Consider the following 17,065-nt stretch of genomic DNA (forward strand, 5'->3'; position numbering starts at 1 on the left):
TTTTTTTCGGTAAACCGTGTCTCAATTCCGGTTTACCCTTTCTTTGTCGCTTTTGGTTCATTTTTTTTTCCAGTAAATCAGTCCACTGTTCATCGCGCGACACTGTTCATCGCACGCACTATTCATCGCACGGTACTGTTCATCGAAAAAAAAAAAAAATATTCCGCCACTGTTTCGCTGCTGGTTTTTAGGTAACTACTTATTGATTATGGCTACTTATGAAGATTTTCTTCGGTGGAGAGAGTATTGTCAGAACTCGAGTTCCACTGTTTCCGCCGCACAAAGTGGTAATTCACCTGTTTGCATCTCACCTTCTCATAACCCATGGATTCTCGATTCTGGTGCATCTGATCACATTACTGGTAATAAGACTCTTTTCTCCTCTCTCACAACATCTGGTTATTTACCTAGGATAGTCTCAGCCAATGGTTCCCAAACACAGTCTCAAGGGATTGGCACTGTCCAAATCCTCCCTACTCTGTTAGTTAAATCTGTCCTTTATGTGCCTGGATGCCCATTTAATTTATGTCCTTTATGTGCCTGGATGTCCATTTAATTTAATTTCTATCAGTCGATTGACTCGTTCTCATGACTGTGTTGTCACATTTACTAATTGCAATGTTACTTTGCAAGACCGAATATCAGGACGACAAATTGGTGTCGGATGTGAGTCTAATGGTCTTTATTATCTCTAAAACCCATCAACAGCGTGCCCTACCACATATTCTCCTCTTACTATACATGCTCAGTTAGGTCATCCGAGTCTCCCTAAACTTCAACAATTAGTACCTAATCTAACCAAATTATCTAGCTTAAATTGTGAATCGTGTCAATTAGGGAAACACACTCGTAGTCATTTCACTAATCGAGCTAATAAACGAGCTTCCTCCCCATTTGCTTTAGTTCACTCAGATGTTTGGGGTCCCTCTCGTACTATTTCCACACTTGAGTCTAGATATTTTGTTACCTTTATCGATGATTTTTCCCGTTGTACGTGGTTATTTTTAATGAAAAATAGGTCTGAATTATTTTCTATTTTTGAACAATTTTATAAGGAAATTAAAACTCAATTTGGTGTATCCATTCGCACTTTGCGCAGTGATAATGCCCGTGAATATTTGTCCTATCAATTTCAAAATTTTATGACCTCTAACGGCATTCTTCATCAAACATCTTGTGCTCATACACCTCAACAAAATGGGGTAGCCGAACGCAAAAATCGGCACCTTATTGAAACCACTCGTACTCTCCTTCTTCATGGTAATGTACCATCTCGCTTTTGGGGCGATGCTGTTTTAACGGCGTGCTATCTTATAAATCGCATGCCTTCGTCTGCTCTTGATAACAAAGTCCCTCACTCGATCCTCTTTCCTGGTACCCCTCTTCACTCACTTCCTCCTCGGGTCTTCGGATCTACATGTTTTGTCCACAATCTCACTCCTGGTCTTGACAAACTTTCACCTCGATCATTAAAATGTGTCTTTCTTGGTTATCATCGGTCCCAAAAAGGTTATCGTTGTTATTCTCCTACTCTTCGACGATATCTCATATCGGCTGATGTCACATTTTTTGAGTCTGTTACATACTATGAGTTGCTTCCTGATCCTTTGTCTGCAACTATTCCTCTGGACCTACCAAAGTCTATTTCACCTTCTCTTTTACCATTAGAGCCTATTACGTATGCCCCACCTGAGACACCTCCTGTGGCCCCTCCCACTGTCCCACTTGAGACTCCTCTTGTTGATCCTCCAACTGTACAACCTCTTCAGACATATCGTCGTCGTCAACCACCATCGGTTGTACATGTCCCTACACCTGTTCTTGATACCGAGGTCACTCCAGACGCTCCTTCACCGCCACCTCCTTCTTTATCGGATCCGACCCTTGATATTCCTATTGCTATTCGTAAAGGTATACGTCCTACTCGTAACCCATCCCCTCATTACATTGGCTTGAGTTACCATCGTCTTTCTCCTTTGCATTATACTTGTTTGTCTTCCCTGTCTTCTGTTTCTATTCCTAAATCTCCAGGTGAAGCTTTATCTCACCCAGAGTGGAGACAAGCAATGATTGACGAGATGTGTGCACTTCAGAGTAGTGGTACATGGGAATTGGTTCCTTTACCGTCGGGAAAGTCTTTAGTAGGATGTCGTTGGCTTTATACGGTGAAAGTTGGTCCTGATGGTAAGATTGATCGTTTTAAAGCTCGTTTGGTAGCAAAAGGGTACACTCAAGTTTTTGGCCTCGATTACAGTGATACTTTCTCCCCTGTGGCTAAGATGGCCTCTGTTAGACTACTCCTCTCTATTGCAGCCATCAGACATTGGTCTCTACATCAACTTGACATTAAAAATGCTTTTTTGCATGGTGACCTTGAAGAAGAAGTGTATATGGAGCAACCACCTGGGTTTGTTGCTCAGGGGGAGTCCTCTACCATGGTTTGTCGACTTCAGAGGTCTCTCTATGGTCTTAAACAGTCTCCTCGAGCTTGGTTTGGTAGATTTAGCACAGTAGTGCAACAATTTGGCATGATTCGAAGTGAAGCTGATCATTCTCTTTTTTATCGTCACTCAACCCAAGGGTGCATTTACTTGATTGTCTATGTAGATGATATTGTCATAACTGGTAGTGATCAACAGGGCATACTCCAATTGAAACAACATTTATCTCATCAGTTTCAAACTAAAGATCTTGGCAAGCTCCGCTACTTCTTGGGTATTGAGGTAGCCCAATCTAAGGACGGCTTAGTAATTTCACAAAGAAAATATGCTATGGATATTCTTGAAGAGACAGGTTTGTTGAATGCCAAACCGGTTGACACTCCTATGGATCCAAACGTCAAACTTCTACCTAATCATGGGGAGCCATTTTTAGATTCAGGGAGATACAGAAGATTGGTTGGTAAATTAAACTACCTCACAGTCACCCGTCCAGACATTTCTTTTGCAGTCAGTGTGGTAAGTCAATTCTTAAATTCTCCTTGTCAAGAACACTGGGATGCTGTGATACGAATCTTGAAATACATTAAAGGTGCTCCAGGAAAAGGTCTAATTTATGAAAACAGAGGACATACTCAGATAGTTGGTTATTCAGATGCCGATTGGGCAGGCTCACCCATTGATAGGCGATCCACTTCTGGGTATTGTGTACTTGTTGGAGGAAACTTAATATCTTGGAAGAGTAAGAAACAAAGTGTAGTTGCAAGATCTAGCGCTGAAGCTGAATACAGGGCTATGGCATTAGTGACTTGTGAGCTCATTTGGTTGAAACAGTTACTCAAAGAGCTTCAATTTGAAGAGGCAACACAAATGACATTAATATGTGATAATCAAGCAGCATTGCACATTGCCTCTAATCCAGTTTTTCATGAGAGGACCAAGCATATTGAGATAGATTGTCACTTTGTAAGGGAGAAGATCGAATCAGGCGACATCACCACTAGTTTTGTTAATTCCAATGATCAATTGGCAGATGTATTCACTAAGTCTCTGAGAGGTCCTCGAATCAGTTATATATGTAACAAGCTTGGTGCATATGATTTATATGCTCCAGCTTGAGGGGGAGTGTTGAAAATATATTTATATTTATTACATATCATGTAAATAGGGATAATATCTCCCATATTTATTTTTGTATTTATTGCCTTGAGCCTATATAAAACAGACTCCGTTGTGTAGTTCAGACACACGGTTTCACCATATGTCTCTCTCATTTTCTCTTATTCAACATATATTAAACATTTCGGTTATTGATTTGAGATCAAATAATTCACATTACACTTTCACCAAACTAGCTTTACATAACATCTTTCATTGATATGAGATTCGACAATTGAAATCAGTAAGCGCATGACACAATTATTGTCAGGAATGCGTTTCTGTGGGTGGTCATGCAATTCCACAATCCAATTCTTTCTCCACTTTAGCCTGTATATTGGTATTAAGAAATTTAATTATTAATCCCTACTGAGTGTAATGATAGGACTGATACATAAATCATTTGATCATTTTATCAAATGATATCCAAACATTATTGATTGTGATTCTGGCTAAATGGTTTTCCTTTAATATTTGAAATTCATATAATTAAGAAATTGAACTACTTTCTTTTATAAAATTTCTGCTTGGACGCTTTCATTATAAGTGGACAAAGTGGTGGCAGCAATACTTGGGAGGACTTGGCCTTCTTAACCTCTCTGTCGGTTCCTAAAGAGAGACTATGCATTTCAGTATCCCACCATGGCTGCAGAGGAGCTCAAAAGCATAAGATTGAACTTCAGCAACAAATTCACCAAAATTTGCAATAGGTTCTTGTTTATCAGAGGAAACATGCCAGCATTTCACGTCATTCCCATCAGTCGGCGTGCCAAATCTACATGCAATGCATGGCCACCCTGCATCAAGCAATAGCATAAGAATCATTTGCATTAAAAATCATGTTGTCTCAGGTTGCACAAGATACAAAATCAGCATTTGTGACACATTAAAAATCGAGTATAAGGAGGGAGGAGAACGAAAGACACAAACCTTGTAAGCTACGATGTGTGCCATTGGGAGTCGTTGATTGCCAAACTGAGAAAACAGCGAGATATCACCGATAAGATCAAAAATCTTGTGATGACATGGTTCATCACTTAAACGAAGAGGTTGATTCAACCAACCTTTGCTTGTACTGCAAAAGAAAACAGTAAAAATTATACAATGATATGTACCAACAATAGAACATAATTCAGTGTACTAATGGAAATGAATTTATCTGATCTCAACTGATTACTGATCTTATTATTTGAGATTAAGGTATAAATTTCTAATATTGGGTCTTGCAAAGGAATCGTGAAAACTGCGTCTTATGATTGTAACTAAGTTATAAATACCATAAATAATGCCATACTTTGACGAAATAGTGACTTACTTTAAAAATCTAGTGCCAAGATTTATGATCCTAATTACATGGATCTATGCTTTTCGAGCATGAAATTTTGGGTAAATTCTAACGAATCAATGTGTCTGCATAAACTGTGCTTTAGTATCATAAGCAATCAAAACTGATCTCTAGCTATCACATAGCTGAGCATTAAGAACGGTTTTAATACAAATTTATAGGAAAGTAAATACCTGCACACAATGGCATTTTCCAGAGAGCCCCCTTTGATAAGTCCAGCATTGCGCATTTGCTCAACCTGCAAAAGCTTATTGATTATGGCTACTTATGAAGATTTTCTTTGGTGGTTAGAGTATTGTCAAAACTCGAGTTCCGTTGTTTCAACTGCACAAAGTGGTAAGTCACTTGTTTGCATCTCACTTTCTCATAGCCCATGGATTCTCGATTCTGGTGCATCTGATCACATTACTGGTAATAAGACTCTTTTCTCCCCTCTCAACATCTGGTTATTTACCTAGGATAGTCTCAGCCAATGGTTCCCAAACACAGTCTCAAGGGATTGGCACTGTCCAAATCCTCCCTACTCTGTTAGTTAAATCTGTCCTTTATGTGCCTGGATGCCCATTTAATTTAATTTCTATCAGTCGATTGACTCGTTCTCATGACTGTGTTGTCACATTTACTAATTGCAATGTTACTTTGCAAGACCGAATATCAGGACGACAAATTGGTGTCGGATGTGAGTCTAATGGTCTTTATTATCTCTCAAACCCATCAACAGCGTGCCCTACCACATATTCTCCTCTTACTATACATGCTCAGTTAGGTCATCCGAGTCTTCCCAAACTTCAACAATTAGTACCTAATCTAACCAAAATATCTAGCTTAAATTGTGAGTCGTGTCAATTAGGGAAACACACTCGTAGTCATTTCACTGATCGAGCTAATAAACGAGCTTCCTCCCCATTTGCTTTAGTTCACTCAGATGTTTGGGGTCCCTCTCGTACTATTTCCACACTTGAGTCTAGATATTTTGTTACCTTTATCGATGATTTTTCCCGTTGTACGTGGTTATTTTTAATGAAAAATAGGTCTGAATTATTTTCTATTTTTGAACAATTTTATAAGGAAATTAAAACTCAATTTGGTGTATCCATTCGCACTTTGCGCAGTGATAATGCCCGTGAATATTTGTCCCATCAATTTCAAAATTTTATGACCTCTAACGGCATTCTTCATCAAACATCTTGTGCTCATACACCTCAACAAAATGGGGTAGCCGAACGCAAAAATCGGCACCTTATTGAAACCACTCGTACTCTCCTTCTTCATGGTAATGTACCATCTCGCTTTTGGGGCGATGCTGTTCTAACGGCGTGCTATCTTATAAATCGCATGCCTTCGTCTGCTCTTGATAACAAAGTCCCTCACTCGATCCTCTTTCCTGGTACCCCTCTTCACTCACTTCCTCCTCGGGTCTTCGGATCTACATGTTTTGTCCACAATCTCACTCCTGGTCTTGACAAACTTTCAGCTCGATCATTAAAATGTGTCTTTCTGGGTTATCATCGGTCCCAAAAAGGTTATCGTTGTTATTCTCCTACTCTTCGACGATATCTCATATCGGTTGATGTCACATTTTTTGAGTCTGTTACATACTATGAGTCGCTTCCTGATCCTTTGTCTGCAACTATTCCTCTGGACCTACCAAAGTCTATTTCACCTTCTCTTTTACCATTAGAGCCTATTACGTATGCCCCACCTGAGACACCTCCTGTGGCCCCTCCCACTGTCCCACTTGAGACTCCTCTTGTTGATCCTCCAACTGTACAACCTCTTCAGACATATCGTCGTCGTCAACCACCATCGGTTGTACATGTCCCTACACCTGTTCTTGATACCGAGGTCACTCCAGACGCTCCTTCACCGCCACCTCCTTCTTTATCGGATCCGACCCTTGATATTCCTATTGCTATTCGTAAAGGTATACGTCCTACTCGTAACCCATCCCCTCATTACATTGGCTTGAGTTACCATCGTCTTTCTCCTTTGCATTATACTTGTTTGTCTTCCCTGTCTTCTGTTTCTATTCCTAAATCTCCAGGTGAAGCTTTATCTCACCCAGAGTGGAGACAAGCAATGATTGACGAGATGTGTGCACTTCAGAGTAGTGGTACATGGGAATTGGTTCCTTTACCGTCGGGAAAGTCTTTAGTAGGATGTCGTTGGCTTTATACGGTGAAAGTTGGTCCTGATGGTAAGATTGATCGTTTTAAAGCTCGTTTGGTAGCAAAAGGGTACACTCAAGTTTTTGGCCTCGATTACAGTGATACTTTCTCCCCTGTGGCTAAGATGGCCTCTGTTAGACTACTCCTCTCTATTGCAGCCATCAGACATTGGTCTCTACATCAACTTGACATTAAAAATGCTTTTTTGCATGGTGACCTTGAAGAAGAAGTGTATATGGAGCAACCACCTGGGTTTGTTGCTCAGGGGGAGTCCTCTACCATGGTTTGTCGACTTCAGAGGTCTCTCTATGGTCTTAAACAGTCTCCTCGAGCTTGGTTTGGTAGATTTAGCACAGTAGTGCAACAATTTGGCATGATTCGAAGTGAAGCTGATCATTCTCTTTTTTATCGTCACTCAACCCAAGGGTGCATTTACTTGATTGTCTATGTAGATGATATTGTCATAACTGGTAGTGATCAACAGGGCATACTCCAATTGAAACAACATTTATCTCATCAGTTTCAAACTAAAGATCTTGGCAAGCTCCGCTACTTCTTGGGTATTGAGGTAGCCCAATCTAAGGACGGCTTAGTAATTTCACAAAGAAAATATGCTATGGATATTCTTGAAGAGACAGGTTTGTTGAATGCCAAACCGGTTGACACTCCTATGGATCCAAACGTCAAACTTCTACCTAATCATGGGGAGCCATTTTTAGATTCAGGGAGATACAGAAGATTGGTTGGTAAATTAAACTACCTCACAGTCACCCGTCCAGACATTTCTTTTGCAGTCAGTGTGGTAAGTCAATTCTTAAATTCTCCTTGTCAAGAACACTGGGATGCTGTGATACGAATCTTGAAATACATTAAAGGTGCTCCAGGAAAAGGTCTAATTTATGAAAACAGAGGACATACTCAGATAGTTGGTTATTCAGATGCCGATTGGGCAGGCTCACCCATTGATTGGCGATCTACTTCTGGGTATTGTGTACTTGTTGGAGGAAACTTAATATCTTGGAAGAGTAAGAAACAAAGTGTAGTTGCAAGATCTAGCACTGAAGCTGAATACAGGGCTATGGCATTAGTGACCTGTGAGCTCATTTGGTTGAAACAGTTACTCAAAGAGCTTCAATTTGAAGAGGCAACACAAATGACATTAATATGTGATAATCAAGCAGCATTGCACATTGCCTCTAATCCAGTTTTTCATGAGAGGACCAAACATATTGAGATAGATTGTCACTTTGTAAGGGAGAAGATCGAATCAGGCGACATCACCACTAGTTTTGTTAATTCCAATGATCAATTGGCAGATGTATTCACTAAGTCTCTAAGAGGTCCTCGAATCAGTTATATATGTAACAAGCTTGGTGCATATGATTTATATGCTCCAGCTTGAGGGAGAGTGTTGAAAATATATTTATATTTATTACATATCATGTAAATAGGGATAATATCTCCCATATTTATTTTTGTATTTATTGCCTTGAGCCTATATAAAACAGACTCCGTTGTGTAGTTCAGACACACGGTTTCACCATATGTCTCTCTCATTTTCTCTTATTCAACACAAATCATAGTACATTTAGGATAGCGTAGTGGTTTACATAGCGCTATTTGACAAAAAAAAACTGCAATGCAACAGCGCTATTAGCACCGCTATTTGACAACACTCTCTATGTCATAATGGAAAGACTTGCACATTCAGTTTAAACAGAAAATGAACCTGTAATGCATTGGCATCAGTTGTTATCATATTCATAAGCTTCCCAGATGAAAACTTCTTTCTACTTTCATGAGTTAGCCTCAAAGATTTTCTGAATACAGCAGCCACCTATAACAATTACACAAAGTCACATATAATCTATGTAGATAAATAAAATAATAAAATACATTAGGAAAAAGAGTTGACATACCAATGTTGATCTAAGTTGAAAACCAACACGCATAACATTCTGGACATACTGTGCATCGCATAGAACACAAACTAACTGAAAACAGTATAGAAACATCTATTAATTGTTCTTTTCCTATTTTTATTGAATGATATGAAAAAGTATAAAATAGTTATGATATCAAAGACAAACTCTATCCATTGTGAAAAGTATAAAATGCATACTCCTCTATCATTCTTCATGTGTTAAGAATACATACAAGTAAAGCTATTTGGGAATGGTGATAATCCTAGACATGGCAAAAGTTGCTCAAGTAGCCCGTACTGTGCTAGAACAACAAACCCGACTCTAAAGAAAACAGATCAGTAATCGCACACAAGAACACAATTAATATATATTTTCATATATTAGTGATGTTCTATCTATATAGCTAGAAAACATGGAAAAAAGGCACAAGAAAAACCTCATCCACCTTTTTTTTTATAAGCACCTCATCTACACTTAAACGTACATGGTTCACCCGAACCTGAATTTACTGAACCAACACTCTTCAAATTATAAGAGAAAGTAGCCATACCACTCCGACAAATATGGAGAAGGCGTAGATGTAATCGATCCACGACGGATCTCCGTTTTGCATTGACTGCAATTATAAATAACAGTCACAAACTATAATATATCTAGTTCAAGCCATAAACATTATATTGCATGTGTTGTTGGATTTATCTGAGTATCATTGTTCTTCTTTGCACTCTTTATTTTCTATCTTCATATCAATCCAATTTGGTTTTTTGGGGAGAAATAAACTTACATCTAAGAGACGGCTCAGAAAAATAGGCCCCACAAATAGAAAAAGTTCATTACCAATCTGCAAAGATCATTAAAAATCCCAAGTTCCACAAAAGTCAGCACAGACGTGGTTCAACAATGTTATCACATGCCTTTTAATGTACAATTTTTTCCTACTCCAATGAGATTAATAGTTACTATAAAATGTAAATCTTGTACATTATAGTGACAGTAATCCTCTTAACCTGAAATTAGAAATAACTTCCAATATGAAAATGTTTACTTATTCATTTAAGACACTTTAAGTTAAAGATAAAAAAAGATTTGTGGTCTCACCTTATAGATCCCTCCATACCAAAACCTAACAAAATTTAAACCAAATCAAATAATAATTGAGAAAACAACATAACTAAGGTCATCTTGAAAAGTCTAAATAAAGATCTAACAATTAGGCACTATTTGGTAAAAAGTAGCAGATGACAGATAAGTTAGCTGATAGCGGGTGAGCTTATAGCAGATAGCGAATAAGCTAGTTGATAGCTGTTACCGGATAAGCTAGCAGATAAAATTTGAAGTGTTTGGTAAAATTAGCGGCAGAACTAACTGATAAATACAAATTGACTTATAAAATATATTTTTATTTAAAATTTAAATATATTTGTTAGAATTCAAAGTATGATTTATTATTTTTTGACTGTACAATTTCCTAGGTTCAATGGTAGAACTTCTAGTCAAATACAAGTCCCTAGTATTTGAATGTAATTATTGTAACCTCATTATAAATAGAATGTGTGTGATCTTGTTTGAGACACACAAGAAACACAACAAATCACATATTTTACATGGTATTAGAGCAGATTCATCCTAGTGCTGCTCTGCCTTTTCCAACTATGCCATAACCCTTTTATTTTTATTTCTTTTATCCTTCAAAATTCTGTGTTCCAGCTGTGCTTTTCCATTCCAGCTGTGCGTATACTATTCTAGTGCAACCCACCACCACAGACCGCCGCGCAACCCTCAGGTGAACACGGTGACATTTTTTTTTTTTGCGCTGCCAAACTCCAGCGAACTCGGTAACATATCTGGCCACCAATTTTTCAAAGTCAGTCGTCGCTCAAGGCCTTACGGCACATTCCAAGGTCATTTTTCAACTTTTGGTGATTTTTTAACATCTTTTCTTCTCTTTCACCTAACGTTGATCGTCATGTCCAACACCGGATCTGCTACTGCCTCCTCTTCCGTGTTCAGTTTCACTATGCTTCCTTTGATTTCGTGCGAAAAATTGGTAGGTGCAGCCAATTACGCAGGATGGGCAGCAGCCTTTGAACTTTGGTTCCAAGGACAAGGTCGTAAAGACCATTTGCTTAAACAGTCCAAGGAAGTCGCTGCCAAAGATCAAGACAATTGGAAACAGATAGATGTCTCTCTATGCAGCGTTCTTTGGTTTTCAATCGATGTCAAACTTCAATCTCAGTTTCGCTCGTTTAAAACATGTTATGATGTTTGGGCAAAAGCGAAGAAGACATACTCCAATGACGTTAATTGTTTATATACTGTAGTCTCTAATCTTATTTCCATGAAGAAACAAGAAATGGATATGCAAAGCTACATAGGTAAGCTTAATAGTTTGATTGCTGATTTTGATGCACTTATGTCCTATACTGACGGTGCCGAAACACATGCTGAACAACGTGGAAAATTCTTTATGGTTCTGGCCCTTGCGGGTCTTACACCAGATCTTGATTTAGTTCGCAACCAAATTCAATCTGGTGCTACTGTTCCCTCATATGAAACTGTTTGTGAACAATTACTGCGTCTTTCGGCCCCTTCAGCTCCTGCTCCAGTCGTTGCTTCTCTCAATGTGCCAGTTGAATCTACTACACTCGTCTCTAATTCTTATCAACGAGGTGGTAGAGGAGGAGGACGTGGACATAATCGTGGTCGAACTCGATGCAACTATTGCAACCGTTTTGGCCACGTTGAAGCACAATGTCGCACCAAAGCTAATCAACTGCAGCCTAAAGTCGCCAATGTTGCTCAAATTGAGGCCCTTGACACAAGTGATCAAGTCACGCTTTCTACCACATAATATAATGAGTACATCAAGCTAAAGGCTCAAATGCAAACTACCACACAAGTTGCCTCTGTTGCTAAGATCGGTAATCCTATTGCCTTTGTTACACAATCTTCTTCACTTGGACCTTGGATACCTGACTCAGACGCCTCTGATCATATGTCTGGTAATAAATTGTTTTTCTCATGTTTGACTTATATGGACACACTACCTAGTATTACTTTGGCTAATGGGTCACAAACCAAATGTCATGGTATTGGCCAAGCAAATCCCCTACCCAAACTCTCTTTGGACTCTGTGCTTTATGTCACTAGTTGTCCATTTAACTTAATATCCATCAGTAAACTCACTCGTACCCTACCTTACTCTGTTACATTTGCTAATGGTTATGTTCTTGTGCAGGATCGGAGTACTGGGACGACGATTAGAGTAGGGCATGAGTCTCAAGGCCTATATTACCTTTCGGCACCTACAACGCCTATTGCATGTTCCGCCGTCGAGTCTCCACATATTATCCATCAATGTTTGGGTCATCCTAGCCTTCAAAAGTTGCATCTTATAGTTCCGAGTCTGTCAAAAGTGTTTACCTTAGAGTGTGAGCCATGTCAGTTCGGGAAACATACTAGGAGTTTATTTCCTCACAGAGTCAATAAAAGAGTTGCATCTCCTTTTGCTTTAGTTCATGCTGATATTTGGGGTCGGAGTCGTGTTGTTTCATGTTTGGGTTTTCAATATTTTGTTACTTTTATTGATGATTTTTCCCGATGCACTTGGATATTTTTAATGAAAAACCGCTCAGATGTTTTCTCAATTTTTCAAACCTTTTACTCAAAAATAAACACACAATTTGGTACTCAGATAAAAATATTGCAAAGTGATAACGCTCGCGAATATTTGTCTACGTCTTTTCAATCTTTTTTGACTTCACAGGGCATCCTCCAACAAACTTCGTGTGCTCATACCCCTCAACAAAACGGTGTCGCTGAGAGAAAGAACCGACACTTGGTGGAAACGGCTCGTACCATGCTCCTTCACAATAATGTACCTCCTCGTTTTTGGGGAGATGCAATTCTCACAGCTTGCTACTTAATCAACCGCATGTCTTCCTCTGTACTTGAAAACAAGGTACCACATTCTATTTTGTTTCCTCAACAACATCTTTATACCCTACCACTCTGCATCTTCGGGTGCACGTGTTTTGTTCATGACCTTACTCCAGGGAAAGATAAGTTGGCTGTAAAATCCCTTAAGTGTCTTTTTCTCGGCTACTCTCATCTGCAGAAAGGTTATCGGTGCTATTCCCCAGATCTTCGACGATACTTTGTCTCTTGCGATGTCAGTTTCTTTGAGACTCGCCCCTTCTTTCTCCCTACTGCAAAAGAGTTCAATGATTCTGATCAGTCACAATCTCTCTCTCCAGAGGTCCTTAATCTCCCCATTGCACCCACCCCTGTCTCCATTCCCACCCCTGTCTCTAGCACCACCCTACGCACCTACCAACGGAGGCCCCGTCCACCACCCGCTCCTCAAGACTCATCCGCTACTCTACCTGACTCTCACTCTCCGCATCCTACACCAGAGCTACCCATTGCTCTGCGTAAAGATAACAGGTCATCTCGAAATCCTAATCCTATATATGCTTGTCATTTGAATTATAATCAATTATCTACATCCTATTATGCTTTTGTGGCTTCCTTGGATTCTGTGTCTATTCCGAAAACTACAGGTGAAGCTATGTCTGATCCTGGCTGGCGACAAGCAATGATAGATGAAATGACTGCTTTGCACTCCAACAGGACATGGGATTTAGTACCTTTACCTGATGACAAAACCACAGTGGGTGTCGCTAGGTCTATATAGTCAAAGTTGGGCCTTATGGAAAGATTGATCGCTTAAAAGCTCGTCTTGTGGCAAAAGGATACACACAGATCTTTGGTCTTGACTATGGGGATACCTTTTCTCCGGTTGCCAAAATCGCATCCGTCCGACTTTTTCTTGCCATAGCTGCTATTCACCACTGGCCACTCCATCAATTAGACATAAAAAACGCCTTCCTGCATGGAGAGTTACAAGAGGAGGTGTATATGGCACAACCACAAGGCTTCACTGTTAGCGGTTCCTCTCACTTGGTATGTCGATTACGTCGATCTCTATATGGCCTGAAACAATCTCCCCGTGCTTGGTTTGGGAGGTTTAGTACCGTGCTCCAAGAGTATGGTATGACTAGATGTGAAGCTGATTACTCGGTTTTTCTTCTTGCACTCTTCACCAACCACTTGCATCTACCTGCTTGTCTATGTTGACGACATCATCATCATAGGTAATGACCAGGTTGGCATTCATCAGCTCAAACAACATTTGTCTCAAAACTTTCAGACTAAAGATTTGGGGCCGCTAAAATATTTTTTGGGGATTGAGGTTGCTCAGTCTAAGACAAGTATAGCAATTACTCAGCGAAAATATGCCCTTGATATACTTGAAGAAACAGGCATGCTTGATTGTCGCCCGCGTGATACTCCCATGGATCCTAATGTCAAGCTCCTACCAGGTCAGGGGGAGCCAATGCAAGACCCTGATAGATATCGACGACTTGTTGGCAAACTTAATTATCTTACAGTAACTAGACCTGATATTACATTTGCTGTAAGTGTAGTAAGTCAATTTCTAAATGCTCCATGTGATAGTCATTGGAATGCTGTGATTCATATTCTTAGGTATATCAAGAATGCACCAGGAAAAGGATTGCTTTAAGAAGACAAGGGTAATACCAATGTTGTTGGCTACTCTGATGCTGATTGAGCAGGGTCACCATCAGATAGAAGATCCACTTCTGGGTATTGTGTCCTTGTTGGAGGCAATTTGATATCATGGCGGAGCAAGAAGCAAAACATAGTCGCAAGATCAAGTGCAGAAGCGGAATATCGTGCTATGGCTGCATCGGCTTGTGAACTTACATGACTAAAACAGTTACTCAAACAACTCAAGTTAGGAGATGTCAACGTAATGAAACTAATTTGTGATAACCAAGCTCAACTTCATATTGCTTCCAATCCGGTCTTCCATGAAAGAACAAAGCACATAGAAATTGATTGTCATTTTGTAAGAGACAAAGTTCTTTCCGGAGAAATCACAACTAATTTTGTTGGATCAAATGATCAATTGGCTGACATATTCACTAAGTCACTTAGGGGTTCTCAAATTGAATTTATATGTAACAAGCTTGGTGCATATGATATATATGCTCCAGCTTGAGGAGGAGTGTTAGAATTCAAAGTATGGTTTATTATTCTTTGACTGTACAATTTCCTAAGTTCAATGGTAGAACTTCTAGTCAAATACAAGTCCCTAGTATTTGAATGTAATTATTGTAACCTCGTTATAAATAGAATGTGTGTAATCTTGTTTGAGACACATGAAACACAACAAATCACATATTTTACAATATTGAATCAAGATAAAGAGGGTAAAAACTAAGAGAAAATATGATACGCTATAAACTCAAACGCTACTTGTCATAGCATCTCAAAAAATACTATAAGCTCGTGAGAGAAAACCTTAACCAAACAACTCTATTTTGATGATACGAGTTTATATGCTATAAGCTAACTGTTTGACCTTGCCAAATAAGCCTTAAAGGGTTATCATGAAAAAGTTCTCAATATGCACCTTTTCCCTAGGCTATTGTTAAATGCTCTTAAAAGCCAAGGGTTAGAGCTTTGAAATTCTGACATCCAGCACTTTTGGAACCTGCAGAAATAAAATAAAATAAAAAGTACTTAAAAATATATATATGAGTTTCATGCAAAACCATACAATAAGAAAAGAGAATGTATACTTTTCATTTAATGTCTCTGTTTGATCCCACTTGTCTAGCTTCCAAACATCCTTTTCTGTAATGGGTTTTCTGTAACCTTGTTTCATGAGTGGAGTTATCCATCCAAAACTTAATCCTTCATATAATACATAAATAAAACATTAATACTCCCTCTACTCGGAAATATAAGCAAAGAAATACATATATTTGATGGTCTTAAACATTTTTTGGATTACTCACTAGATAATAAATTGGCACACATCTCTGGGCAAACTTGATCATCTCCACAAAGTGGTTCATATTCACCATTTTCAGGTATTTCAGCTTGGATTGTTGTATGATGAGAATATGGAACCAAATTAGGAACGTAAACTAGAAGTAAGGTACCAAACAACACCTACATGATCAGATAAAGTAGCCATAATAAGTTCATTATGATGTATCTGAGTGACTCAGTGACAACATCATTTAAATACCATATCTACAAAGATTTTGAACCATAAATTGTGTATATAATACATTACAACATTCATCCAAATCACGGATGAATTGAGTCAAGTTTTTTAAAGTGCTCTAAGGCCAACACAGGTGTCGGACACAGATGAATTAAGAGATTCATGCCGGTGTCTGACATGACATAGGTGTTCAATCTGAAATGTTGATACTACATAGGATACTGGTAGCCAACTTTAATATAATATGAATGTACTAAGCACTGCATTCCTATAAATGAAAACAAAATACAATTATAATGAAGATTATACTAAACTTCGCTAAAAGAGGTGAAAATCAGAAATGTACCTGGAAGATAACAGTGCTAATATACAGAAATAGAGCAGATCTGCAAAGTGCAAAATTGAAAACAAAGCATGAGTGTGGTGCTACCCAAACCATAAAAAATGAAGCATAATTTTCCTAGTCTTCTTTTCCATTTTATAGAAGATTTCAAAATTCACTTCCACTTAACTGTATTTTTTAGCCATAACAGGCTAAATGTTGTAAGAACTTATACAAACAACTGATATGTTTTCTCATATTTTGAAGAAAATTAAATAATTTGAATTTATTTCACTTTTCATTCACATATGTGAAATTTGAAAATGTAATGTGTTGAAAAGTTACAAGCTAACCTGTTAGAGTAATCTTTGACTGACAGAAGAAGGTCAAGCATTACAATATCTCCCACCAAAACATAAATAACTCCAAACCTTACCAACCACCTAAATTGCCTAATATAAACCTTGGTTTCCAAGAGGATGAGAATTATCATTGAGAACCAAGCAAGTGATTCAATGACCAGAGCTGTTATCTTGAAGAACACAAAAACAGAAAGGGGTTTAAATTTCTCATTCCACCAAAATTTAACATATTTCTCTATTAC

The 17,065-nt window shown here is 38.6% G+C and overlaps 2 protein-coding genes across 10 annotated transcripts in view; both read right to left on the reverse strand.

The window, feature by feature from the left end:
- LOC101489523 (ABC transporter C family member 12-like) overlaps window positions 1–17,065 on the reverse strand; it is a 57,542-nt gene that overhangs the window by 32,790 nt on the left and 7,687 nt on the right. For 7 of the 9 annotated variants that reach the window (XM_012715640.3, XM_027334627.2, XM_073369206.1 and 4 more), the window contains 10 exons: window positions 16,815–16,993; window positions 16,486–16,525; window positions 15,925–16,081; window positions 15,706–15,820; window positions 15,537–15,617; window positions 10,133–10,157; window positions 9,819–9,875; window positions 9,585–9,650; window positions 9,029–9,103; window positions 8,839–8,946 (listed from right to left, as the gene is read on the reverse strand). In XM_012715640.3, the coding sequence (XP_012571094.1) occupies window positions 8,839–8,946; window positions 9,029–9,103; window positions 9,585–9,650; window positions 9,819–9,875; window positions 10,133–10,157; window positions 15,537–15,617; window positions 15,706–15,820; window positions 15,925–16,081; window positions 16,486–16,525; window positions 16,815–16,993 (903 nt within the window). The remainder of the gene's footprint in view (window positions 1–8,838; window positions 8,947–9,028; window positions 9,104–9,584; window positions 9,651–9,818; window positions 9,876–10,132; window positions 10,158–15,536; window positions 15,618–15,705; window positions 15,821–15,924; window positions 16,082–16,485; window positions 16,526–16,814; window positions 16,994–17,065) is intronic. The other 2 variants (XM_073369208.1, XM_027334631.2) reach the window with 1 other exon arrangement.
- Window positions 3,801–5,316, reverse strand: LOC140920242 (probable UDP-3-O-acyl-N-acetylglucosamine deacetylase 1, mitochondrial). Its single transcript, XM_073368219.1, has 4 exons — window positions 5,302–5,316; window positions 5,115–5,179; window positions 4,527–4,671; window positions 3,801–4,393 (listed from the first exon to the last, which is right to left on the reverse strand). Exons 1-4 carry the CDS (start codon window positions 5,314–5,316, stop codon window positions 4,340–4,342), a joined length of 279 nt encoding a protein of 92 aa, XP_073224320.1. The 3' UTR covers window positions 3,801–4,339.

This window comes from Cicer arietinum, chromosome 5 (genome assembly GCF_000331145.2).
Source record: "Cicer arietinum cultivar CDC Frontier isolate Library 1 chromosome 5, Cicar.CDCFrontier_v2.0, whole genome shotgun sequence".
In the NCBI taxonomy this organism is placed as follows: domain Eukaryota; kingdom Viridiplantae; phylum Streptophyta; class Magnoliopsida; order Fabales; family Fabaceae; genus Cicer; species Cicer arietinum.